Raw genomic sequence first — 21364 nt, 5'->3', positions numbered from 1 at the left:
CGCCCGTCTCAATACCCATATACTCTCCGCAACACCACGTCCCGACGGCAGAAGTTGAACGTTGAACGTCCGCTGCATTTGTCGACCTGAACGCGCAATGAACTGTGCACATCATGACAAATGCAGAACGGAAGCATCGGCATCAGAGGATTGACAATCAACCCCGACGTACCGGCGATGCTAATGCGGCGTGCTGAAGGGAAGAGGCAATCGCTTACTTTCCGCCGGATCAAGAAGAGCTCAGAAGCCTCGTGAGTGCTCTTACACCTTGCATTCTTGCTGTTAACCGTGACTGGGGTTCCCCGCAAAGGGTGTCTAGCATTGCACAAGTGTGTGTAACTTCCGTGCTCTCCGTGCCTCCAGCTCTGGTACAGAGCATCTAACTGGCTCTCCTTCGCCTCGTCTCGAAGTATTCCGGGGAAATGTCCGGGACGGCCTTGTTTCCGATGTCATGTTCGTATGTAGTGCGTCCATGCATGAACGACGTGAATATGTTCGTAATCGTATTTCTCTCGCACTATGTCGAGTATGCTCATATGAGTTCACAGGAGACGGAGTGTCGGAATGTCTGCGACCTCCTGCAGACTACAAAAGCGAGGGTTGCACATATCAGGTTGTTCAGTACGCCTCCGAACATCATACGAGCCCACATCCAGCAGACATGAAGTTCCTCACCGCTATCGTCGCTGTCGTTCTTTTCCTCCAAACCAACGCACTCCCTACTCCGGAGCCGTCAGCAGCACTCAAGCTCGAAGCACTTTCCGCTGCCGCGCGTCCTACTGCCGCTGCGGTCGACGCTGTTGCTTCCGCTGCAGTTGTCGAGGCTCGCAGCGCAGCCGCTAGACTCTCGGCCGCTGTTGCCCTCTCCGCTGCAGTGCGCCCTACCGCAGCTGCGGTCGACGCTGTCGCGTCTGCTGCAGTCATCGAAGCTCGCAGCGCCGCGGCCAAGCCCTCGGCCGCTGTTGCCCTCTCCGCTGCTGTGCGCCCTACTGCTGCTGCAGTCGACGCTGTGGCGTCTGCGGCAGTTATCGAAGCTCGCAGTGCCGCGGCCAAGCCCTCGGCTGCAATCGACGCAGTTGCTACAGCTGCCATTATCGAAGCTCGTAGCGCTGCCGTCAGGCCCTCGGCTGCTGTCACCCTCTCGGCCGCTGCTCATGCGACGGCTGCAGCGGTCGCCACTCAGGCTACGGAAGGCCATGAGGTTTGTGATTCATCCATGCCTAGAACCCGAGAGCAACCGTGCTAACAGTTCTTATCCTTTACATGCAGGCTCGTGCCGTCAATATCTGAGTGTCTGCGGCTGCCAAATTGACTTCACGCGTGCCAATGTTGTCCGAGTCCGAATCATTCCTTTCATGTACCCTGCCTCTCCTTACCCAGTCTTCTCTTCAAGACCTGTGATGTCAACTCCTGATAATTGTCTAAATCCTGCTCTTCGACCCGACCATGTGACTTGCAAGCGGCCTCTTGCGGTGTTGACTGTTGACCTAGATTGAGAAGCTTCAAGGTTGACCATTGATGCGAACCGGGCGCGAAGTGCACGCACTTGAGAGGTGTGCGGAGTGTCAAAATTAATAGGGAGAAGCAAACCATCCAGCTTCAAGGTAGGATGGAACCAGAGATAGAAACTCATTCGTCCAGTATTTTCCATGCCGATCCATTTTGAATGCCGAACGCCATCTGGATCATCGACGTCCCCGGTCACTGGCCTCGTACCAAAGCTTGGTCCTTTTAGCACTTTCTTGAGCTAGCTGGAATACTAAGAACCACAAAGACGTTAGATAGAAGGCGGGGGCGTAGAGTGGTACGCACATTCTCTCTCCGTGCCGTCCATGCCCTCTCGAAATGCAGCAACAATAGCATCACCACCGCGTGAGCTACCTCCTATGGTACCCTGAAGTGATGCGAAGTGTTGCGCTTGGTCTATGACTTCAGGCAGACGTTTGTGGAAGGTCTTCATGCCAAGGGTTATTGGTAGACGGTGCGGAGGAAAGTCAGTCGATCAGCAGGGACGTGATGAAAGGACGGAACAGACATCAGTCAAGACTTTGGATAGCTCAGCCGCGGGTATATCATTGAGACTGTAACGCGTAATTGGCATGGATATCGTGGAAGCTTGTTGTTTGTACTCACAGTCTCATAATCATCCGTCCGAAACCATACCAAAGGCCTCCTTGTCCGACGAGAGCAGACAGGCGCACGCTCTTCGCTTCCGCATTCAGCGCATTCCGGACTCTCGCTGCAAATGGAGGTGGTATTGTGAAGTCTGCGTAGTCACTGCGTGGTCAAGATCTATAGCTCAGGAATAGTAGCTTGACGGGTTGGCCAGGAGAACTGACGAGTATATGAGGATATATACCATCCATAAGGGTAGCTGCACCTTGCTAAGAGCCTTGATCTGCATAATACATGCGCGGAATAAGCCTCTCAATTCGCCGCCTTGTCGAACGAGAACGCACATCGCCCGTTTTGCCACCATCGAGGTGACCCATGTCCGGCACATCGGTCTTGAAGGTGCATTGTATCTTCTGATTCTCGGCCAAGATAGATTCAATAGAGTAGTAATCGTCTTCCATCGCAGATGGTTCAGTAGTGTCTTTTTGATAGATAGCGGTAGAGCGACGGTAGACGGTAGGACGAGGCCAATATCGACGCGTCTCCGAGGGTCGCGGAGAGTCGCGCAACCCACGTGTGTTTTCCCACGACTGACTGTATGTAATCTTGGTGATTTTCCTTGAATTTCGACGCCGACCTTGACGGATAGAACTCCTGGGACCTGAAACCTCCAATATTTCATCACCCTCACACTACTACCCTTGGCTTCCGTGCTTGGAGATATGGCGGAGGCACCTGAGACTGCTCCTGTTGTCAACAAAAACAAGAGGCATCGGAAGGACAAGCGTACGTCCAGACTTGCACCTCAGCCATCCCCTTGAACTAAGTCGTTCAATAGCTTGGGACACGGACGACATTGACCAGTAAGCTTCATCCTCCGCAATCATGCTGTAATGAGTACTCATGGTGCTGAAAGTGTGAGCAATCTTCTTCACAAGCTACAGACCTATTGTCGTGACATAGTGTGTAGTGGAAAATCGACCCGTTCCAGCCGACCGACAATAAGGCAGGAGCCTTCACGGAGGAATCTTCTTTTGCAACCCTCTTCCCGAAGTATCGTGAGAAGTACCTGCGGGAAGTATGGAGTGCTGTCACGCAGGCGTTGGATCCCCATGTGAGTCTGTCTCACTTCCTGTCGATCTGCGAGCTCGTCCAATAATGTTCGCCCAGGGTATCGCTTGCACTCTTGACCTGATCCACGGTTCCATGTCTGTCAGAACGACTCGGAAGACCTATGATCCATACATTATCCTCAAAGCTCGGGACATGATCAAGCTTCTTGCCCGAGGAGTGGCCATCGGCCAGGCAGTCAAGATTCTAAACGACGACGTCGCATGCGATATCATTAAAATCGGTAATGTCGTACGGAATAAGGAGCGGTTCGTCAAGAGGCGGCAGAGGATCATTGGTCCGGACGGGAGTACTCTGAAGGTGAATAGTTATCCACCCGCTTGTTGGAGACGTTCCCTCACGATGATCTAGGCCATTGAGCTGCTGACGCAGTGTTATGTTCTTGTACAAGGAAGCACTGTCAGCGTGATGGGTCCATACAAGGGCCTCAAGGAGGTTCGCCGCATTGTCCTAGACTGCATGAAAAACATCCATCCGATATACCGTATCAAGGTGTGTGTTTCGCTTCATTCAATGGAAAAGGACGCGACTCACCATACGCAGGAGTTGATGATTAAGCGCGAACTCGCTAAAGATCCAGCATTGGCGACCGAGTCCTGGGATCGTTTCTTGCCTAAGTTCCGCAAGAAGCACCTGAAGACCTCGGAGAAGACCGCGCGCAAGAACGAGCGGATAAAGGAGAAGAATGAGGCGAGGAAAGCCGCCGGTCTGCCGCCGCTTGAGGAGGCCAAGGAGCAGAAAGAGAAGAAGGTGTACACTCCCTTCCCTCCACCACAGCAGCCGCGCAAGGTGGACTTGCAGCTGGAGTCTGGCGAGTACTTCCTCAAGGCACACGAAAAGGAAGCCAGGGAGGCGAAGAAGCGCAAGGAGAAGGTTCGTACATTCTATTTCCCGTTCATGTGTACTGTCCCCTGACAATTCATCCCAGCAAGAGGAGGTTACGATCGAACGTCGTGCAAAGCGTGCAGAAGCCTTCGTTGCGCCTGAGGAAGACACCGCTCCGACTATCGAGGAGAAGCGCAAGCGCAAGCATACCGAAGCACATGAAGGTGCAGATGGTCGTAAGGAAAAGTCGAAGAAGAGGAAAAAGGAGAGGGAGGAGGACGAGTAGTCACACCCTCCCGTCAACCCGATACGCTGGTACTCCGATATTCTTGACTCTTACGTCTGTCGTCGCATACTTGTCGTGTACCGTCTGTTATACCATATTTTGCTATTTTGTTGTTAAATGCGCGCATAGTCACTTCTCACTGGGCATAGAGACCGCGGGAGGACAAAGTGACTGCCCGTCACGTAAAGTGACGCCGGCGCCGCGGTGCGCGACGAACTCCGTGTTGCTTGCTCTTCAGCCACCACGTCGGACAAAAACTTACTGTATTTCCCTCGTATTGGCCTCGGCACTCCTCTTCCTATCTTGTCACTTATTCCTTGCCTCCATCGACTCGTCCATAGACCGCGACATCGGCCATGAACAAGAATCCTTTTGCGACAGCAACGTATACGCCTCAGCAGCCTCCCCTTCCTCCCGGACCTCCCCCTCCTCAGCCCGCGCAACCTGACTACTCCGCGTATTGGGCTGCTGCCGCTGCTGCTCAGCAGGCCCAGGCTGGTGCCGCTGGCGCGTATGGTGCACAATGGAACGCATCACAAACAGCGCAGGCAGCTGCTGCTCGCCCCGCTGACCAAGCACAACTGTACGCGAACTATGGTTATGGCGCGAACTGGCAGCAACAACAACAGCAACAGCAGCGTCAGGCGGCCCAACAGCAGCAGCATTATCAACCGCCCCCTCCTGTCGCCCAGCCGCCGCCTCCACCACCTCAGGCACAAGCTCAGGCTCAGTACAGTCCATACCAACCCCAGGCCGGTGCCGCCGCGTACCAGCAGCCTTATGTTCCTCCTACCCCTACTCAGGGCGTCCCGGGAGCGGTCCCTTCCGTACCTTACCAACAAGGTGCTCCTCAGTCGTTCCAGCAGCCCCAACAATTCTTCCCTCAGCAACAGCAACAACATCGCCAGAATCGGCAGCACAATCCTCCCCACACATCCCCTCAGCAATTTCCTCCCGCGAAGCGTCAGCGATTTGATGGACCAAACCAGCATCGTGGTGGACCTCCCCCACCCCAACCGCAGTTTCAGCCCCCTCCTCCTCCACCGATGCAACAAGGCGGCTTCAACCAAGGGCCGAGCCAGTATGGACGCGGTGGAGGTCCTCCGCCCGGTGGACGAGGCGGATATCAAGGTGTTCGTGGAGGGAACATGTCGGGGCGAGGGCGTGGCGGCTCGATGGGGATGAACAGGGGTACGAATCGTGGACGCGGTGGTGGAAGCTACAACAACATGGGTGGTCGCGGCGGCAACAACCAGGGTGGAGGCAGCTTCCGTGGACAAGGCCCCAACCGTGGTGGGTACAACAATCGAGACAATCGGCGCGGCGGCGGTTCTTTCAACAACCAGGGCTACTCGCACCAGCAGCATCATCAGCAGAACTACCATCACAACAACCAGTCTCATTCATCCTTCCGTGGCCGTGGGCAGGGCTTCAACCACTCGAACCGCGGAGGTCGGCACGACAACGCTTCCACGAGGAGCGGTGACAACGTCAGCACGACGTCTGGCAGCTTCTCCACTGGTAAGAGAGACGAGAATAAGCGGACGCTGACGGACTTTAAGATCGTTGGGCTCAAGATCCCCGATCTGGATTGGGCTTGGGGCAGCTTGCCAGAGGCTATCGATCCTGCAGTCAAGGACGAAGCCAAGCCAGTTGCTGTTTCGTCTGACGCGCCTGCGGCCGTTCAACCGACTGATGGAACCTCTCCAGCGACTGCTGAGGGTGCCACCAGTGGTACGGACGGCGCGGCTACTGCCACTGCTGCTCCTGATGCATCTGCCGTCAAGGCGGAGATTGAGGCTTTGCTTCCTCCGCCCCCTTCACGGGTCCGGATGTACTTCCACACTCCCGTTTCTCCTGATGACGCGCATCCTATCTCTCAGTCTAGCTATGGCTCATCTGTTGCGCGCAAGGGCAAGCGCAAGAAGCTCGAGGATGATGATGGCGACTACGAGGAGGGTCGGGGTGCTCCCCCACCTCCACCTCATGGAGGGGATTTCGATGGTGCTGGCCGCGATAGCGTAGCCCCGAGCGTCGCTGAGACGACGAGCGAGGGTGATTGGTTGATGGCTGCCATTGGCGAAGAGGACGGTGATGGCGAAGGCGCAGAGAATCTGCATGTCAGCGAAGTCGAGCACTTCCTGGACAATGGCGATGCTGGTGACGGAGACTATGGTAAGCGTCCGTCCATCACTGAGACCGCGCATGTGTGGATGAGACCATTCACACAACCTCGTTCGCACCACTGATATGGCTTCTTTATCATTTGAAGGCAATGAGTACATGCAAGGGGATGGACACGACGGTGACCACACGATGGGCGACGAGGATGCGCAGGGTTCCGAAGTGGACCCTAATGAGGAGCATTACACGAGCTTCTCTGCTCACGGGCCTCATGTCCACGCTGAACATCCTCTCGTCAATGGCAACGGCCATGCCGATGCGTCTTCGGGCTCTCAGGAGCTCGCCTCGGTCACTTCGCAGAATAATTCGAACCAGAACTCCCAGGAAACCGTCCCTTCTACTCCCCCTCTCCCAGCGCCTGGAGGAAACGCACCCTCCGGGGACGTTTCGTCTTCATCTGATCCCTCCGTGCAGAGTACAGGGCCGAATGCGGACGCTTCGCAAACCGCTTCTGCTGTCCTACGTTCCGGTGTCACGCCCTTGCAGGCGATGGACTCCATGGCTTCCACTGTGCCAGACACCAATCAGGAAAATGCCCAGACTTCTCCCTATGCTTCCACTGTCATCGATGGCGGCGACGGCGCCGAGCACCAGGACTACGAGGCTACTCAGCCTGCCACTCAGTTCGGAGAGGAACAAACATTTGATGCCGAAGGCGCGACGCTCGGCGGATCCGTCGCCGCGAACCTGCTTGGGGAGAAAATCCCGTCCGCGAATCGCTTATCCGTGTCATATGCTGGTGCTACGAGGAGGCTTGTCATTGATGCGGAAGTGGTGCCGAAGTTGAAGGTTTTCAGGGCTGAAGGCCGCATTGAAGTCACCATCTCCCTTATGGCTGATGAGCGTGGTGGTTTCAAGGGTATTGCAGTGAGTATCTGCGTTTACCCCTGCGGCTTCCGAGCGGTTTCGCTAACACTGTTTCAGATGGAGGGCTGTTCAGAGGAGAGCACGTACGTCTCCCTCGAGTTGACCGAACAACTCGAGAGCGATGTTACTGTGCCGCCTCTTTGGCGAGCAAAGATCCCGTCTGAAGTTCGGCTTGTGCTCTACCTCGACAAGGAAAAGCCATTGTCCGAACCCCGCTGGGTCAAGACGGGTGACGTTCAGGAGTGGCTTCGGAGTATGTTTGGTCGGATGTTTTGGGTGGCTGGAGATGCTGCCGATGGATGGGAGAAACGAGTCGAGGTTGTTGATCCTGATCCGGTGAGTCCAATCGCACTTTGACGTCGTACTAGATATTGACTGGAGTTTTCCTACAGGCCCCGACTATCTGGACATTGTTGGAGTCGTGGGCGAGCAACTCTAACATTGGTCAGCTTGTCGAGAGGCAGCGCTTCCTGCGTACACACATGGCCGAGACTGACAACATCCTCGAGATCCTGCTTCGGCTCGTTCGTGGCGAGCGCTCGACATTCACACAAAATGCGCCGATCACTGCACCATCCGTCTCAGGCCCGCTGCTCTCTGCCCTTTCGCCGGGATCCGCACACGGCGCCCAGCAGACGCACGTCTCGCTTGCCGTCCTCGCGATATTCCGCCTCACGGTGGACTACGCCAAGAAAGCTGCCGGTGACAAGGGCCGTAGCGAGGCCGAAGAACGCGTTGGGGAGATCATTCGCAGCCTGCCATCTCACCTGATCTACAAGAGCTTAGATGGCATCTTCAAGGAGTGGAGGGTGGACAAGAAGGGCGGTCGAGTGTCGACTTGATCTGAACTGGGTCATGCGGTGCGGACGGACGCTTAGTTTTGTCTGTACATGTCTAATTTGTACCTTGCGAACGATTTCTCTTGCCTTGAAGCCTTGAAAGAACACTTGATAATTTCGTCTACCCTAGCAGCGTTGGAAGCTACCGTGGTGGACACGATCACGTGTTTATCCACCACGCGCATGCGCGTGGTCTTCTTTTACATTCGCGCCGCAAGGTGTCCCTCACTCGTTCTTCCCTTCGCCCCCTCAAATCCAGGTCTCAATATGGACAACTTGCGGTGCAATAGACTCACCTGTAGAAAGGCGTTGTCGGACAAAGCTGTCGTGGTGCGTTCATCATCCGCCTTAGATGCCGTTTCTCCAACTAATTTGACTTTCTCATTGAAGACGACTTGTGGGTATTTGATCGCTTGAGACATGATATGCCTTACAAAACAATCCAATTGAGGCTCTCACATATTCTGTGGTAAGTGAACTACCGGCCGTCGCGTGGGAGATGAGGGATTGAGGGGAATGCAGTCGACTGTGCGAACGAGTTGTTCAATGCATCGAGACTCTGTCCTGGTGCGTCTGCCGACCTGACTCATCCTCTATCATTCCTTATTCATCAATCATCACACTGCACATAGCTTGCGAAACATCATTGACCGAACCGTGAGGCACTTCGCAAGCGTCTTGTCTTCCGCATGTATTGACACGCTTGACTGTGCTCAGTGATGATGTGGTGGTGAGTAGATCGAACTCCTGCGAGGCCAACCTTTCTTAAATTACGTCAGGTTTCATCCCTACATCCTTCCAATGACTACAAGACTGTATGTATGCGTGCATATAGTCAGCTTGGTTATGAGTTGACACAGCGATCAGTCGGTACTTTCTGGACTGAATCCAACAATTGTCCTGGAGATATGTAGCAGGTGCGTACCCTTCATGTGCGTGGGTATATGCGAGCTCATAATAAATTCCATCTTCGTATAGGGCCCTCTCATTCTGGCAGTACCAGATGCACCAGGAGTAGTGAGTCTACTGCATATAGCGTCACCTTATGTTTTCGAGGCCCAAGGCACCGACAGTTCTTTCCAACAAGCCTTGTACCGCAATGTGACTGAGAAAACGGCACAACTAGAGAAGAGGCTTGAGAACGTCATTAGGGAAGGTAAATCGCTTGCTAGAATGCATGATGCTTCTACTCAGCATGCTGACGGTCTGGTACAGCAAACGGAGAGATCAGCCTCCTAACGAACAAGATGTCTGGTGTGTCCAGGATCTTTCACGAACTGATGTGAAGTTTAAACGGTCCTGCACAGGCCTTGAGCGCGATCTCGAAGGAGAACGGCGTAAAACCGCCACCTTGCAAGACTCGCTGAAGGAAAGCGAGAAAGAGTACCACAAGCTAAAGGTGCGTATGTAGCGCTCAGTCTTTCAAATTGGTGCTGTAACACATTTACAGGCGCAATACGACAAACTGAAGCGCAAAGCCTTGCTCGGTGGAACCGTGGGCAGCAAAGACGGAACGCTCCCCCCTGTCAACCAATCGCTGAACATCGCGGACCGCCAAGAAGACTCCACACGGCTGAAGCAAGGCATGGCATTCGCCAGTGGGGCTGGCATCGGCGGGCCCGTTGGCGTAGATGTGGGCGCAGTCGTCGGAAATATGGAGGCAGCCGGAGTACGTCGACGGCACCGACGTGTACTGTGATCTCACTCCCCCGCCGTCATCATTCTTACAGATACAGCGTACGCCTATCGGCAACCGCACGATGGCAGGAGGACCTATCGGCATGCAATCCGGATCTGCGTGGCGGCAACCCCAGCCTCCTCACGCTCGAGGGCGGCCGACAGCGCAACGCCAGCCGTTCAGCGCCATGGAAGGGTCGTTCAGGACCAGTGTAAGCACGACACGGTCGGATCATTCTGACAGCACCGCGGAAGTCGAGGCTCTCCTCGCACAAACTGGACGACACCCGGCGCGGAATGTTCACCCCGTCCATGGCAATGCATACAACGGGCAGGCGCCATCGCGTGTATCTACCGCGCAGGGAGCCCCACACTCGCGAGGTCAGCAGGCTGTCTTCCACCAAGAGCTTGAGGTATCAGAGACATGTCTGACGTGATAGCCCAGTATTCGGTCATTCAACAACCAAACGAACAGGTCCCAAGTTCAAGCCAGCTGGAGTGCCGATGGGATGATGTGATGCGGATTCTATGCATACTGGTGTGCTAATAGTACAATTGGAACGAGCGGTATACGTACATTACGTTTGTGTTGTGGGCTATATATCGTAAACGGGGAAGTCCGACCGTATGCTAGCATGTATCGACGTGAACAGAAACGTGAAGGAAGAGACCGGAACTTATCAACAGTCAGACTCGAACAGTTTGTCGAAAGCGAAACGACGTGAACTGACATGAAGGAAACAAGATGTAAGCCATATGCAAGGCTATATGCGACGTCAAACCGTGAATCATTGGAATCAAGAAGGAACGGGAGTATCTGCAAACCAATATAATGCTGAAGAGAGCTCAGTCACGTCGTAACGTGCCATTCTTCTCGTCTTCCAAATACTGTCCAATCGCGAGGATATCCTCGCCGGCGCGCCTCAAATAGCCAGCCAGAATGGTTCGATCTGCATGGGGCAGCAAATCAGCCAGTTTGTCGACTTGGCGCTGGAAGTTCGGGTCCGCACTGGCAACAGGCATGGGCCTGCTCCCAGCAGGAACAACGGAGGAGTGTCCCTGACGAGCACGCGCGAACAACGACGGACGCCTTGCAGGAGCAGCGCTTTGCCGTTGACTGTGGCCGTGACTCGAGGAACTCTCAGCCTGGGGCGGACTGGCACGTGAGGTCTCAGGAGGCGGGGTTGACGAGTCCGGTATGCTCGGCCCGACTGAGAACGTCTTTGCCCGCTGTATCCGCCCAGGAGCTGCGCGCGGACCACCTGGTATTGATGGCGCGGCAGGGAACGGAGCTGGTCTTGAAGGTTGAGGATTAGACTGCGTTGCTGCGATGACCGGGGGCCGCGACTTTGTCAGGACTTTCGTGGGCGACTGAGGGCTTGCCGACAGGAGTCCGCCCTTGTCCTTGCGCACGCTCGTCTTACGACCGAGCGACGCGAAGAACCCTGTCCCTGAGCCCTTTGTCCCGGGTAATGGCAATGGTATCTGAAGGGACTTCGTCGGAGAAAGCAGGAGGGTTGACGACCGCGCAGGCGCACGCTGTGCTTGTGCTTGTGCAAGGGAGGGGTAGGGGAGGATAGCAGGAGGCGCAGTCGTTGGAGCATCGCCGGGCCGAGTTGATAAGTCCGTCGCCGTGTAGGCGTCGGCGCGAATAGGGAAGGTCATTTGGGACGCCATGGAGCCATGTGAAACATGGCGACTTTGTCCCGCCATACCCCCAAACTCGGGCGGTAATGAATGCATAACCTGATGTGCCGTCCGTTGCGACTGTGTCCGAGGATGCGACACTGCTGCTTCATATGAGCAAGGGGTCCAAATAGTAGTTCGAGTGTGGCATACCTGGACCGCGACCTTGCGCCGCCAACCACTCTCGCAAACCACAGTCATACATAGATAACTCGTTGATCTTCATGGCATAGGCTTGGGCACGTTCTCTTGAGCCTCGGAGAACAACCACATCGGCAGGGTTCATAGCTGGAGGCCATGGATGCGCGTACTTCGGCTTCGGGATCACGCGTCTGCGAGGAGGCGACTGGACGAGTATTGGCGGAGGTGGTGGGGACATTGAGCGTCTAGCGGCATCCGGACTGGGTGACCGCTTGCTTGACTTGGAGGATCGAGAAGGGGTACGAGGAAGAGAAGAGAAGCGTTTGAGGTTCGTCAACGCTCTGAATGCGCTCGGGGCCAAGGAGGAACTGTGCTTGTCTTCGTCGGAGCCATGACGAATGCTCTTAGGCGGAAGGGAAGGAAGATGCGAAACGCTAGACGAGGAAGAGGCTTCGGAGATAGACGAAGGAGTCCGAGAGACAGACAGGTTCGGTGGGGAGATAGCTTTGCCATTCGGGGAGGTATCACGCTGCATCTCTTGGCTAAGACTCACCCAGCTGCTCTCCCGGCGCAGCTCAAGAGCTGGTCGCCGACCCGTTTCGTGGTACTCATCCTCCGTTTCATCCTGTTCGATGACCACAACTGGGCGGGCATCTGACCGAGGCAGAGGAAGTTCTGGACTGGTAGCCGATGCAGGATGCGAAATATGACTGCCAGGGGGAGATGTGATGATCTTTGAAGGTGGAAAGGCACCCTCGCGTACGTGTACGGGTTTGGCAGTAACGAGCTTGATAGACGGCCTGAGGTGACGTGATAAATACTGCACGAAGGCGCGTAAGAGAGTAGAACGTACTCAGCAGATTCTTCACTATATGCGCTCTCCTGACTCCGAGTCTCCTCCTTACTGTCGGTAGGTGGTGGCGAGGGCTCACGACCAAGACGTTTGTCAGAATCAGGCGGTGTCCTTGCTGCCAATTTGGCGGATACCGACTGCGGTAACTGCAATGCCTCCTTGATTGCATCTATGTCGCGCCGTGCGCCGGGTGTTAGAGGGGTCTGATGTCGGGGTGGTCTTGGAGGCGGGGCAGTGTCGCGGTCGAAAAGAGACCGCGGTGGAGGGGGTAGTGGACCGGCCGTCGCATGAACGCCGGGTTGATAGTGCAAATAATGAGTCGAGGAAGAGGATGTGTGATATGACGGAGATGAAGATGTTGGTGACTGCACTGAGGGGTACCCACGCGTGGCTGCGGACACGTTGGTTGCCCCCTGCGACCCATGGAGCAGTTCTGGAGAGATACCAACGATGACGGGACCAACGACCGGTTGCCGAATGTCCTTGCCCTCTCCGATGCCAGGGGTGACAATACCATCTTCCATCCCAAAGATCGGCGTCGAGAGCAGGCGCTGATGTGGAGAGCGGAACGCGCTCCCGCTACTGGTGTCGGACAACTCTGGTGTTGCGACTCCTGGGGAAGGTGAGCGACTCTTGGCCGGTGTTTGGAAGAGAGGTACTCCGAGACCTTCGGTATGTGCATAGACCTGATACTCGTCTGATGTGGGGCTAGCGGGGCCTAAGCTCTCCGACGCCGTGGAGGCGGAGCTCAAGCCTACAATGCCAACGTCACGGGATGACTTGTGATGCAGACGGGACCTGCTTCCGCCGGAGTTGACAGCCTCGGAGGCAGAGCGTGAGTGGGAAGGGGCAAATGCGGAGGGCGGGATGTGAGGCGTGCCGGACGAGACGGGAGCAGTAGAGGGCGGGGTGAGGTTCGTGTATGTCTTCGGGGACGCGTCCGGGGGTGCCATGAGCGCCAAACCGCCTATATGAACTCCACGGCGGGAAAAGAGAGTGCCCCCGCCCATCGCAGAAGAAGAAGCAGAGGGATCAATGAGAGACTTGCCGTCTAGCCCCTTGCTCCTTTTACGCCCAACGGAGAGCGCTACCGCGGGCGGGTCCATCTCCACAATGGCGAGCCTACGCCTGTCCGCACCGCCCTCCGTTGGCACGCTGGGACGTCGCGAGTGTCGGGCTGCGTCGCCGTGGCCGTGCGTGGGCTTGTGTGATCGAGCTTCACGTTCAGCGCCTGCGCGCGGGGTAGGCACATGAAACTGGGACGATGTGGCCACCGGAGTGGCTAACGGTGCGCCCTCCTCGGAGTCAGAATAGTGTGACGAGTAGTCTGAGCCGGACGAGAAGGTAGAGCCCTGGCGAAGGTGCGCACGAGAGCGTGGGTCCGTCGCGGTCGGTGGGAACGCCAGCTTGAGGTCAAGGTCGCGAGCGGACTCTACCAACGCGGGTTGCAGTGGCCGCACAACGTGTTCGGCGTAGTCCGAGTCGGACGATGGCGCGGAAAGCTGGTGTGTTGTATGTGGGAGAGGATGAGGGTGAGAGTGCGCGTTCGGGGGCGGAATTTGAGAGGGTGGTTCGCAGTCGGGCGCAGCCGTCGCGTATTGGTCAAAGGACCGCCCAGCGTGCTCCGACTGGTAGTACGAAAGAATCTGATCCGTCTCGCGACGTATGAAGTTTGGGCGAGGTGCGGGCGACAAAGCTTCCGGACACATCTCGTCGGTACCATTCAATGCGTCAGAGCTCGACAGAAACGTACAGTTCGCACTTGATGCTTCGCCGAGCATGGCGCCGGGCTGGAGGGGGGATAAGATGGAGCTCATCGCGGGCGCAGGGTGGCTCTAGTTGTCTGGCATGGGGGGATGGAGGAGGTATACAAGCTGCGGTCGTCAAAGACCTCCTGTGCAAGACGTCCGACAGCGACGCAGGACCCCTAACAGATCCCGCTCAGTCCCTGAGTCCGCGTCCCCACGTGCTCCACTGTTCGGCCCCGTCATTGTCGTCGTCGGTCGACGGTGTGCACGGTGCCAGAGTGCATCACGACATCCATCTCCAGAGACCGTGATGTCCGACACGCGTATCCAAGCTCCATGGGCGTGTTACGCTATAGTCTTACAGCTGATAACAAGTACATGCGATCCTGGTTCTACAGGTACCAGCAAGCTACGGCATCCCCGAGTTGACCGACAGAACCCACCGAAGTGCAGAGCGCGACGTTGGCAACGTCGGTGGCTGCGGGAGAGGGTTCCGCCGGTAGGGACGGTGCCTTGCAGAAGTATAAGTACAACGGGTTCACCAATCCAAACGCTTCGCTTGTTTCGGCGCGTGAATCGATACCTTCCCCTTATATCCCAAACCATCCAGCCACGGCCAGACTTGACTTCTCTGTACCTCGAACTCTTCTATCTTCGACACCTTCTGTAGAGTGAGCGCGATGTCGTCCAAGCCATTGAGCAAGCAGTGCCGTCGGAAGGGGTCCACCGTGAAAGGGAACGCGAGTTTGCCGCTCGCGCTTCGGACCTCCTGCTTCACCAAGTCAACTTCCAGCTCGAGACCTTGCTCCCCGTCTTCTGCGAGCTGTCGACAATCGTCTTCGGGAAGGGCGACGGGGAGTATGCCGTTCTGGAAGGTGTTGTTCTTGAATATGTCCGCGAAGCTGGGCGCAATGACGCACATGATTCCGAAGTCCTTCCTGCAGACCCAGCGCGAACCGTATATCAGGACGGCAAGGGATGACTGGACAGTGTTACTCACAACGACCATGGCGCGTGCTCGCGCGAGCTGCCACAGCCAAAGTTGGGCTTGTCGCAGATAATGATCTTCGCATGTGTGTACGGTTCGCGATTGAGGATGAAGTCCGTAGGTTTCCCGTCCGCACCCCACCGCAAGTTCGCGAATAGCGCATCCTTCAGTCCCGTCCGCTTCAAGACCTTCAGGAACCGCGAAGGCGTGATCATGTCCGTGTCGATGTTCTCCATATGCAGTGGCACGGCGATGCCCCTCAACACTGTGAACTTATCGACCTTCGAGGACGACTCGGCATCCGGCAGGGGCTTCAATGCCACCGGCAAATCATCCAGAGTCTTCGTGGGTTCGGGAGGGGGAATGACAGGATCGGTGAGGAAGTCGCTGGGGTCTGCGAGCTTGAGCTTCGGTCCCGACGCAAGCTTCGCTTGGCCCTCCGCTCCAAGGTACTTGCGAACGTCGGTCAGCTTTCCATTCAGAGCAGCTGCAGCGGCCATGGCGGGACTGAGGAGGTGAGTGCGGCCGCCAGGACCCTGACGACCTTCGAAGTTACGATTACTCGTGCTCGCGCAGCGTTCTCCTGGCGATAGCTGGTCCTCGTTCATGCCTAAGCACATGGAGCACCCCGCCTCGCGCCAGTCGAACCCCGCGCGCTTGAAGACAGCGTCGAGGCCCTCCGCTTCCGCTTGCTGCTTGACGAGACCCGAGCCTGGGACCACCATTGCGTAGACCCCTTCCGAAACATGACCGTCGGGGCCAGCGGCGAGGATTATCTTCGCAGCGGAACGGAGGTCTTCGATACGGGAGTTGGTACACGAGCCGATGAAGACCTTGTCAATCTTAATATCCTCCATGGGAGTGTTCGGAGCAAGGCCCATGTACCCGAGAGCGCGCTCGACGGCGACACGCTTAGTAGGATCGTCGAAGGATGCGGGGTCAGGCACCTGCCCCGTGATCGGGACGACGTCCTGAGGAGAGGTGCCCCAGGTCACGGTCGGCACGATGTCTTCAGCGCGAATGTGTACCTCGATGTCGAACTTCGCGCCCTCGTCCGTCTTGAGTGTACGCCAGTACGCCTCAGCCTGATCCCACAGCAGGCCCTTGGGTGCGAGCGGACGGCTACGCAGATAGTTGAAGGTAACATCGTCGGGCGCGATCATCCCAGCGCGTGCGCCTCCCTCGATGCTCATGTTGCACATGCTCATCCGCGCCTCCATGCTGAATCCACGAACGACGTTCCCAGCGTACTCAATGACGCAGCCGGTACCGCCAGCGATTCCAATGACGCCGATGATATGGAGGATGACATCCTTCGAAGTGACGCCTTCGTTGAGGGTCCCCTCGACGGTGACCCGCATGTTCTTGGACTTCTTCTGGAGGAGGGTCTGCGTTGCCAGGACGTGCTCGACTTCAGACGTCCCTATGCCGAAGGCGAGACACCCGAATGCACCATGGGCTTGCAGCTCTGTTAGCTCTGTAATCTCTGTAATCAAAGGGTCGTGCTTCTGAAGACTCACTGGATGTATGCGAGTCTCCGCAGACGCACGCTATACCCGGAATCTGCATTCTTGATCAGACCGAATCTTCATGGTTTTCAAACTGTCAGTCGAACTCACAGTAAAGCCTTCCTCTGGCCCAATGATGTGGACAATGCCCTGCCGGCGGTCCGTCATCCCAAAGTACGTCAGTCCAAATGCCTTGACATTCTCCTCGAGCGTCGTAATCTGAGCGCGCGACTCAGGTTGGGTTACGAAGTCCGCAACCGTGGTGAAGTTCTTCCGCGAGGAGGTCCTGTTGGGTTGTTGTTAGACTAGTAACCTGGGGTGTCGTCATAGCGCTACCGGTGGGAGCAGAACGCATATAGCAGGGTAAAGGTTGCTCACGGGACATTGTGGTCGACCGTAGCAAGGGTGCAGTCAGGGCGCCGCACCGGCCGCCCAGCATCGCGCCTAGAATACGTGGACCTGACTCAGCCGCAGAACCTTACGACCCAGAGGCGTGACGAGCACGTACAGTCCGTCGAACGCCTGCGGGCTTGACACTTCAAATACCAGATGTCTAGAGGTTTTACAGCAGACATCAGTTCGGGACGGACGTCGCATATTTCAATCGCATACGGACCTGTCGATGTAGATGAGAGTGAGGCCATTCTCGTCTACATCGCTGTATAGACCGGCGGCAGATATCAATGTCGCTGCACAACTAAGAGGTGTTGCTGCTGCAGTGAACGTACATGACATGGTCGTCCCAAATCTTATCATATAGCGTCTTTGGCTGCGAGACAGGTTCGGGCATCGCTGCGTATCGCAAGCACTCGTTGTCGAGGGGGGGAATGTAAGACGTGGAGCACTGGGGATGCCATGAGATAGTCATTGAGGGGCATAAATAGCTCATTCGCATGAGGAAGTTGCTTGATACAGTTGAAGGCGTGAGCATGGACGTTGGTGGTAGGCACCCCGGACCTTGCATTCATCACGGGCCTTCTTGAGTATGATTCTCGGCATGGGTGTCATTGCATTGAATGTGTGCGACTCCAATTCGGTGCGAGTAGTACCCCAGATGTGCCTTGCTCAGATGCCCCTACTAATGCATAAACGTTCAGTACAACGCCGTAGCAGACCTGTAGCCATAGTGAAAATGAGCAGGCTACTTACATGATGGTGGTATGAAGCTGAGGACTACATATGGGCGGCTACCTACAGGGTGAGATTGTCGTTAACCGATTCGCGGTCCTGATCGTATGTGATCCAAGCAAATGTGATATTTTACAGCAACAGATACACTTTTGTACATCATCCTCATATGACGACTGCACGACCCTACTGCATAACACATCCCCATCTCACCAATCCATCTTATTCGCCTGCTTCGGCGCAGACACCGGGATTTTCTTCCCCTTGTACCCAAACCCGTCCAGCCACGGCCAGGTCTGACTTCTCCGCGCCTCAAACTCCTCGATTTTCTCCGCCCGCTGCAGCGTCAGCGCGATGTCGTCCAGGCCGTTCAGCAGGCAGTGGCGGCGGAAGGGGTCGACGGAGAAGGAGAATGCAGGCTTGCCGCTCGCGCGGCGGACCTCCTGCTTATCGAGGTCGACTTCGAGCTCGAGGCCCTGCTCGGCCTCCTCTGCGAGCTCAGCACACTGCTCAGTTGGGAGGATGACGGGGAGCATGCCGTTTTGGAAGGTGTTGTTCTTGAAAATGTCGGCGAAGCTGGGCGCGATGACGCACATGATACCGAAGTCCTTCCTGTAAACGAGGGGGCGAGGTTCAATAAGTGCAACGGATACGACAAAGATAGAAGGGTACGTACAGAGCCCAAGGGGCGTGCTCGCGAGAGCTACCACAGCCAAAGTTGTGCTTGTCGCAGACGATGATCTTCGCGTGGGTGTACGGCTCACGGTTGAGGATGAAGTCGGTCGGCTGGCCATCCGGACCGAAGCGCAGGTTCGCGAACAGCGCGTTCTTCAAACCGGTACGCTTGAGGACCTTCAGGAACCGCGCAGGCGTGATCATGTCTGTGTCGATGTTCTCAATGTGGAGGGGCGCAGCGATACCCTTGAGGACGCCGAACTTCGCGACCTTGGACGAGGACTCCGTGTTCGGCAGAGGCTTCTCCACCACAGGAGCGGAAGCGTCAGCAGCTGCAGCCGGCTCGGGTGGGGGCAGGACAGGATCTGTCAAGAACTCGATTGGGCTCGCGAGCTTCAGCTTCGGGCCTGAAGCGACCTTTGCCTCCGCATCTGCGCCAAGGAACTTGCGGACATCGGTCAGCTTGCCGGTCAGAGCGGCTGCGGCAGCCATAGCAGGACTGAGGAGGTGGGTGCGACCACCAGGACCTTGGCGGCCCTCGAAGTTGCGGTTGCTGGTGGACGCGCAACGCTCACCGGGCGAGAGCTGGTCCTCGTTCATACCCAAGCACATCGAGCAACCAGCTTCGCGCCAGTCGAACCCGGCGCGCCTGAAGACAGCGTCAAGACCCTCCGCCTCAGCCTGCTGCTTAATGAGACCAGAGCCGGGGACGACCATGGCGTACACGCCGGGTGCGACGTGGGCATCAGGACCTGCAGAGAGGACTATCTTCGCGGCTGAACGTAGGTCCTCGATGCGAGAGTTGGTGCACGAGCCAATGAAGACCTTGTCGATCTTGACCTCCTCCATCGGGGTGTTGGCAGTGAGACCCATATACTTCAGGGCGCGCTCAACACCAGCGCGCTTACCGGCGTCAGAGTACTTGGCGGGATCGGGGACCTTGCCAGTGATGGGGACGACGTCCTGTGGGGAAGTGCCCCACGTTACGGTCGGGACGATGTCCTCGGCACGGATGTTGACCTCGACGTCGAACTTCGCGCCCTCGTCCGTCTTCAAGGTCCGCCAGTATGCCTCAGCACGATCCCAAACTTCGCCCTTAGGCGCGAGGGGACGATTGCGGAGGTAGTTGAAGGTGATCTCGTCGGGGGCGATCATGCCGGCGCGGGCACCACCCTCGATGGACATGTTACACATGCTCATGCGCGCCTCCATGCTGAAGCCGCGAACGACACTGCCTGCAAACTCGATGACGCATCCTGTTCCACCAGCGGTACCGATGACACCGATAATGTGCAGGACCACGTCTTTCGAGGTGACGCCCTCGTTCAGCGTGCCCTCTACGGTGACGCGCATGTTCTTGGCCTTCTTCTGCAGGAGGGTCTGGGTGGCCAAGACATGCTCGACCTCAGACGTTCCGATACCGAACGCAAGGGAACCAAACGCGCCATGGGCTGTGCACTAGTCAGCTAATGGGTAGCACAGTTCATACACACAGAAGACGTACTGGAGGTGTGGGAGTCACCACAGACGCAGGTGATGCCGGGAAGCTGGAGAAATGTCAATTGAGGAACATCGGAGGGAGGTTTGATCAACTCACAGTAAAGCCTTCCTCTGGGCCAATGACGTGGACGATGCCCTGCCGGCGGTCGGTCATGCCGAAGTAAGTGAGGCCAAACGCCTTCACGTTCTCCTCAAGAGTCGTGCATTGTGCGCGGGAGTCTGGCTGGGCGACGAAATCCGACACAGTAGTAAAGTTCTTGCGCGAGGAAGTCCTGCGAACCGCTCAGTCAGAACTGACCCAGGTCATCTTCCTTCAGTGTGGATTGGGAAGTGTTGACAATTCATTTGCTTGGCGTTGTATGGGGAACGAAAGGGGTGGAACATGAGTAAGCGCGAAGACTCACGGGATATTGTGGTCCACGGTAGCAAGGGTGCAGTCCGGACGACGTACAGGACGGCCAGCAGTGCGCCTGGATAGCAGACAGGCTTGGTTAGCTACTCCTCAGAAACCCGAACAAACACTCACAGTCCCTCGAACGCCTGCGGACTCGTCACCTCGTGCACCAAGTGCCTGCGGGTCGCGCGCACCAGTAAGCATCCTCCCATATGTCATCCCATCACGTCTGCAATACACACCGGTCAATGTAGATGAGCGCGAGTCCATTTTCGTCAACATCACTGCAATAGCGCGACCATGGAAGTCAACAATCGTTGGCGGTGTGTGTGCATACAGCATCGAGATGGACGTACATGACATGGTCGTCCCAGATCTTATCGTAGAGCGTCTTCGGCTGTGCGACAGGCGCGGGCATGTTGTGCTGCTTTTGCTTGGTATCTGCGTTGGGTTCCCTGGTGGGTATGGATGGCGCAGGAGATGGGGGACAGAGTGGACGAGAGAGACGATCAGCTGAATAAATAGATTCGACTTTGCTCTCAGTCGCAAATGTCTGACTCGATATGGAGTGTGGGGTCGAGTCTAAAACGCCCCGGCCGAATAGGGCCGAGAGTCACCTGATCAAATCACCCAGCCCTGATTGGCTCCTTGATATGACCGACCAACGCCTGGACGTGCAGCCCTCCGGCTACTTATTGACCACAGTACTGGTACAAACTCGTGCAAAAGGGAACACGCTTGCGCAGACTGCCAGAACATCGGCACAATTGGTCAAGTACCCAATATTGAGGGCGCCTCCGAATCAAGGAAGGAGAATCT

The 21364-nt window shown here is 56.4% G+C and overlaps 8 protein-coding genes across 8 annotated transcripts; 4 read left to right on the top strand and 4 right to left on the bottom strand.

Moving 5' to 3' along the window:
* Nucleotides 1-661: 661 nt before the first annotated feature.
* Nucleotides 662-1290, top strand: L226DRAFT_571371 (uncharacterized protein; the record flags this gene model as incomplete). Its single annotated transcript, XM_067684545.1, has 2 exons — nucleotides 662-1201; nucleotides 1270-1290. 2 exons carry the CDS (start codon nucleotides 662-664, stop codon nucleotides 1288-1290), a joined length of 561 nt encoding a protein of 186 aa, XP_067535055.1.
* A 235-nt stretch (nucleotides 1291-1525) lies between these two features.
* Nucleotides 1526-2631, bottom strand: L226DRAFT_535362 (GINS complex, Psf3 component). Its single transcript, XM_067680893.1, has 6 exons — nucleotides 2460-2631; nucleotides 2340-2398; nucleotides 2134-2277; nucleotides 2036-2081; nucleotides 1813-1954; nucleotides 1526-1759 (listed from the first exon to the last, which is right to left on the bottom strand). The coding sequence occupies exons 1-6, from the start codon at nucleotides 2574-2576 to the stop codon at nucleotides 1686-1688; spliced, it is 582 nt and encodes a 193-aa protein (XP_067535054.1). The 5' UTR covers nucleotides 2577-2631; the 3' UTR covers nucleotides 1526-1685.
* A 169-nt stretch (nucleotides 2632-2800) lies between these two features.
* On the top strand, nucleotides 2801-4502 carry L226DRAFT_535361 (ribosomal RNA assembly protein mis3). Its single transcript, XM_067680892.1, has 7 exons — nucleotides 2801-2901; nucleotides 2954-2978; nucleotides 3085-3229; nucleotides 3286-3546; nucleotides 3598-3738; nucleotides 3790-4119; nucleotides 4175-4502. The coding sequence occupies exons 1-7, from the start codon at nucleotides 2838-2840 to the stop codon at nucleotides 4355-4357; spliced, it is 1149 nt and encodes a 382-aa protein (XP_067535053.1). The 5' UTR covers nucleotides 2801-2837; the 3' UTR covers nucleotides 4358-4502.
* Nucleotides 4503-4585: 83 nt separating this feature from the next.
* Nucleotides 4586-8374, top strand: L226DRAFT_535360 (uncharacterized protein). Its single transcript, XM_067680891.1, has 4 exons — nucleotides 4586-6532; nucleotides 6630-7408; nucleotides 7466-7744; nucleotides 7801-8374. Exons 1-4 carry the CDS (start codon nucleotides 4714-4716, stop codon nucleotides 8248-8250), a joined length of 3327 nt encoding a protein of 1108 aa, XP_067535052.1. The 5' UTR covers nucleotides 4586-4713; the 3' UTR covers nucleotides 8251-8374.
* On the top strand, nucleotides 8342-10566 carry L226DRAFT_75340 (uncharacterized protein). The gene is made up of 14 exons (XM_067687218.1): nucleotides 8342-8577; nucleotides 8638-8644; nucleotides 8699-8716; nucleotides 8770-8814; nucleotides 8880-8904; nucleotides 8965-8977; nucleotides 9027-9062; nucleotides 9115-9164; nucleotides 9226-9264; nucleotides 9321-9403; nucleotides 9463-9501; nucleotides 9555-9646; nucleotides 9698-9916; nucleotides 9978-10566. The coding sequence occupies exons 1-14, from the start codon at nucleotides 8431-8433 to the stop codon at nucleotides 10359-10361; spliced, it is 1197 nt and encodes a 398-aa protein (XP_067535051.1). The 5' UTR covers nucleotides 8342-8430; the 3' UTR covers nucleotides 10362-10566.
* Nucleotides 10567-10770: 204 nt separating this feature from the next.
* L226DRAFT_571367 (uncharacterized protein) lies at nucleotides 10771-14421 on the bottom strand (the record flags this gene model as incomplete). Its single annotated transcript, XM_067684544.1, has 3 exons — nucleotides 10771-11711; nucleotides 11764-12551; nucleotides 12605-14421. The coding sequence occupies 3 exons, from the start codon at nucleotides 14419-14421 to the stop codon at nucleotides 10771-10773; spliced, it is 3546 nt and encodes a 1181-aa protein (XP_067535050.1).
* Nucleotides 14422-14685: 264 nt separating this feature from the next.
* Nucleotides 14686-17850, bottom strand: L226DRAFT_535357 (uncharacterized protein). Its single transcript, XM_067680890.1, has 8 exons — nucleotides 17577-17850; nucleotides 17465-17506; nucleotides 17357-17401; nucleotides 17227-17292; nucleotides 16960-17134; nucleotides 16861-16903; nucleotides 15353-16799; nucleotides 14686-15290 (listed from the first exon to the last, which is right to left on the bottom strand). The coding sequence occupies exons 1-8, from the start codon at nucleotides 17714-17716 to the stop codon at nucleotides 14891-14893; spliced, it is 2358 nt and encodes a 785-aa protein (XP_067535049.1). The 5' UTR covers nucleotides 17717-17850; the 3' UTR covers nucleotides 14686-14890.
* A 163-nt stretch (nucleotides 17851-18013) lies between these two features.
* On the bottom strand, nucleotides 18014-21097 carry L226DRAFT_553158 (uncharacterized protein). The gene is made up of 8 exons (XM_067682909.1): nucleotides 20902-21097; nucleotides 20788-20829; nucleotides 20678-20722; nucleotides 20556-20621; nucleotides 20249-20423; nucleotides 20156-20198; nucleotides 18653-20102; nucleotides 18014-18588 (listed from the first exon to the last, which is right to left on the bottom strand). Exons 1-8 carry the CDS (start codon nucleotides 20961-20963, stop codon nucleotides 18186-18188), a joined length of 2286 nt encoding a protein of 761 aa, XP_067535048.1. The 5' UTR covers nucleotides 20964-21097; the 3' UTR covers nucleotides 18014-18185.
* Between the last annotated feature and the right edge of the window lie 267 nt (nucleotides 21098-21364).

Source organism: Lentinus tigrinus (genome assembly GCF_003813185.1).
Source record: "Lentinus tigrinus ALCF2SS1-7 unplaced genomic scaffold L226scaffold_13, whole genome shotgun sequence".
NCBI classification, from domain to species: Eukaryota; Fungi; Basidiomycota; class Agaricomycetes; order Polyporales; family Polyporaceae; genus Lentinus; species Lentinus tigrinus.
The sequence above is the reverse complement of the archived record's forward strand: the minus strand, read 5'-3'. Positions and strand labels throughout refer to the sequence as shown.

Bases quoted from the DNA above. Each gene is read 5' to 3' on its own strand.
- L226DRAFT_535362 (XM_067680893.1), bottom strand. From the start codon at position 2,576: ATGGAAGACGATTACTACTCTATTGAATCTATCTTGGCCGAGAATCAG. The intron at 2,082-2,133 runs GTGAGTACAAAC...TACGCGTTACAG, and splicing joins GGACGGATGATTATGAGACT to TCTCAATGATATACCCGCGG. The intron at 1,955-2,035 runs GTCTGTTCCGTC...CTTGGCATGAAG, and splicing joins TATCCAAAGTCTTGACTGAT to ACCTTCCACAAACGTCTGCC.
- L226DRAFT_535361 (XM_067680892.1), top strand. From the start codon at position 2,838: ATGGCGGAGGCACCTGAGACTGCTCCTGTTGTCAACAAAAACAAGAGG. The intron at 2,902-2,953 runs GTACGTCCAGAC...GTCGTTCAATAG, and splicing joins GAGGCATCGGAAGGACAAGC to CTTGGGACACGGACGACATT. The intron at 4,120-4,174 runs GTTCGTACATTC...AATTCATCCCAG, and splicing joins CGAAGAAGCGCAAGGAGAAG to CAAGAGGAGGTTACGATCGA.
- L226DRAFT_535360 (XM_067680891.1), top strand. From the start codon at position 4,714: ATGAACAAGAATCCTTTTGCGACAGCAACGTATACGCCTCAGCAGCCT. The intron at 7,409-7,465 runs GTGAGTATCTGC...ACACTGTTTCAG, and splicing joins GTGGTTTCAAGGGTATTGCA to ATGGAGGGCTGTTCAGAGGA. The intron at 7,745-7,800 runs GTGAGTCCAATC...GTTTTCCTACAG, and splicing joins AGGTTGTTGATCCTGATCCG to GCCCCGACTATCTGGACATT.
- L226DRAFT_75340 (XM_067687218.1), top strand. From the start codon at position 8,431: ATGCGCGTGGTCTTCTTTTACATTCGCGCCGCAAGGTGTCCCTCACTC. The intron at 9,265-9,320 runs GTGAGTCTACTG...AGGCACCGACAG, and splicing joins TACCAGATGCACCAGGAGTA to TTCTTTCCAACAAGCCTTGT. The intron at 9,917-9,977 runs GTACGTCGACGG...TCATTCTTACAG, and splicing joins GAAATATGGAGGCAGCCGGA to ATACAGCGTACGCCTATCGG.
- L226DRAFT_535357 (XM_067680890.1), bottom strand. From the start codon at position 17,716: ATGACTATCTCATGGCATCCCCAGTGCTCCACGTCTTACATTCCCCCC. The intron at 17,507-17,576 runs GTACGTTCACTG...CGGTCTATACAG, and splicing joins ATTTGGGACGACCATGTCAT to CGATGTAGACGAGAATGGCC. The intron at 15,291-15,352 runs GTGAGTAACACT...CTGGGTCTGCAG, and splicing joins GAGCACGCGCCATGGTCGTT to GAAGGACTTCGGAATCATGT.
- L226DRAFT_553158 (XM_067682909.1), bottom strand. From the start codon at position 20,963: ATGCCCGCGCCTGTCGCACAGCCGAAGACGCTCTACGATAAGATCTGG. The intron at 20,723-20,787 runs GTGTGTATTGCA...CGCGACCCGCAG, and splicing joins GCGCTCATCTACATTGACCG to GCACTTGGTGCACGAGGTGA. The intron at 20,622-20,677 runs GTGAGTGTTTGT...TCTGCTATCCAG, and splicing joins CCGCAGGCGTTCGAGGGACT to GCGCACTGCTGGCCGTCCTG.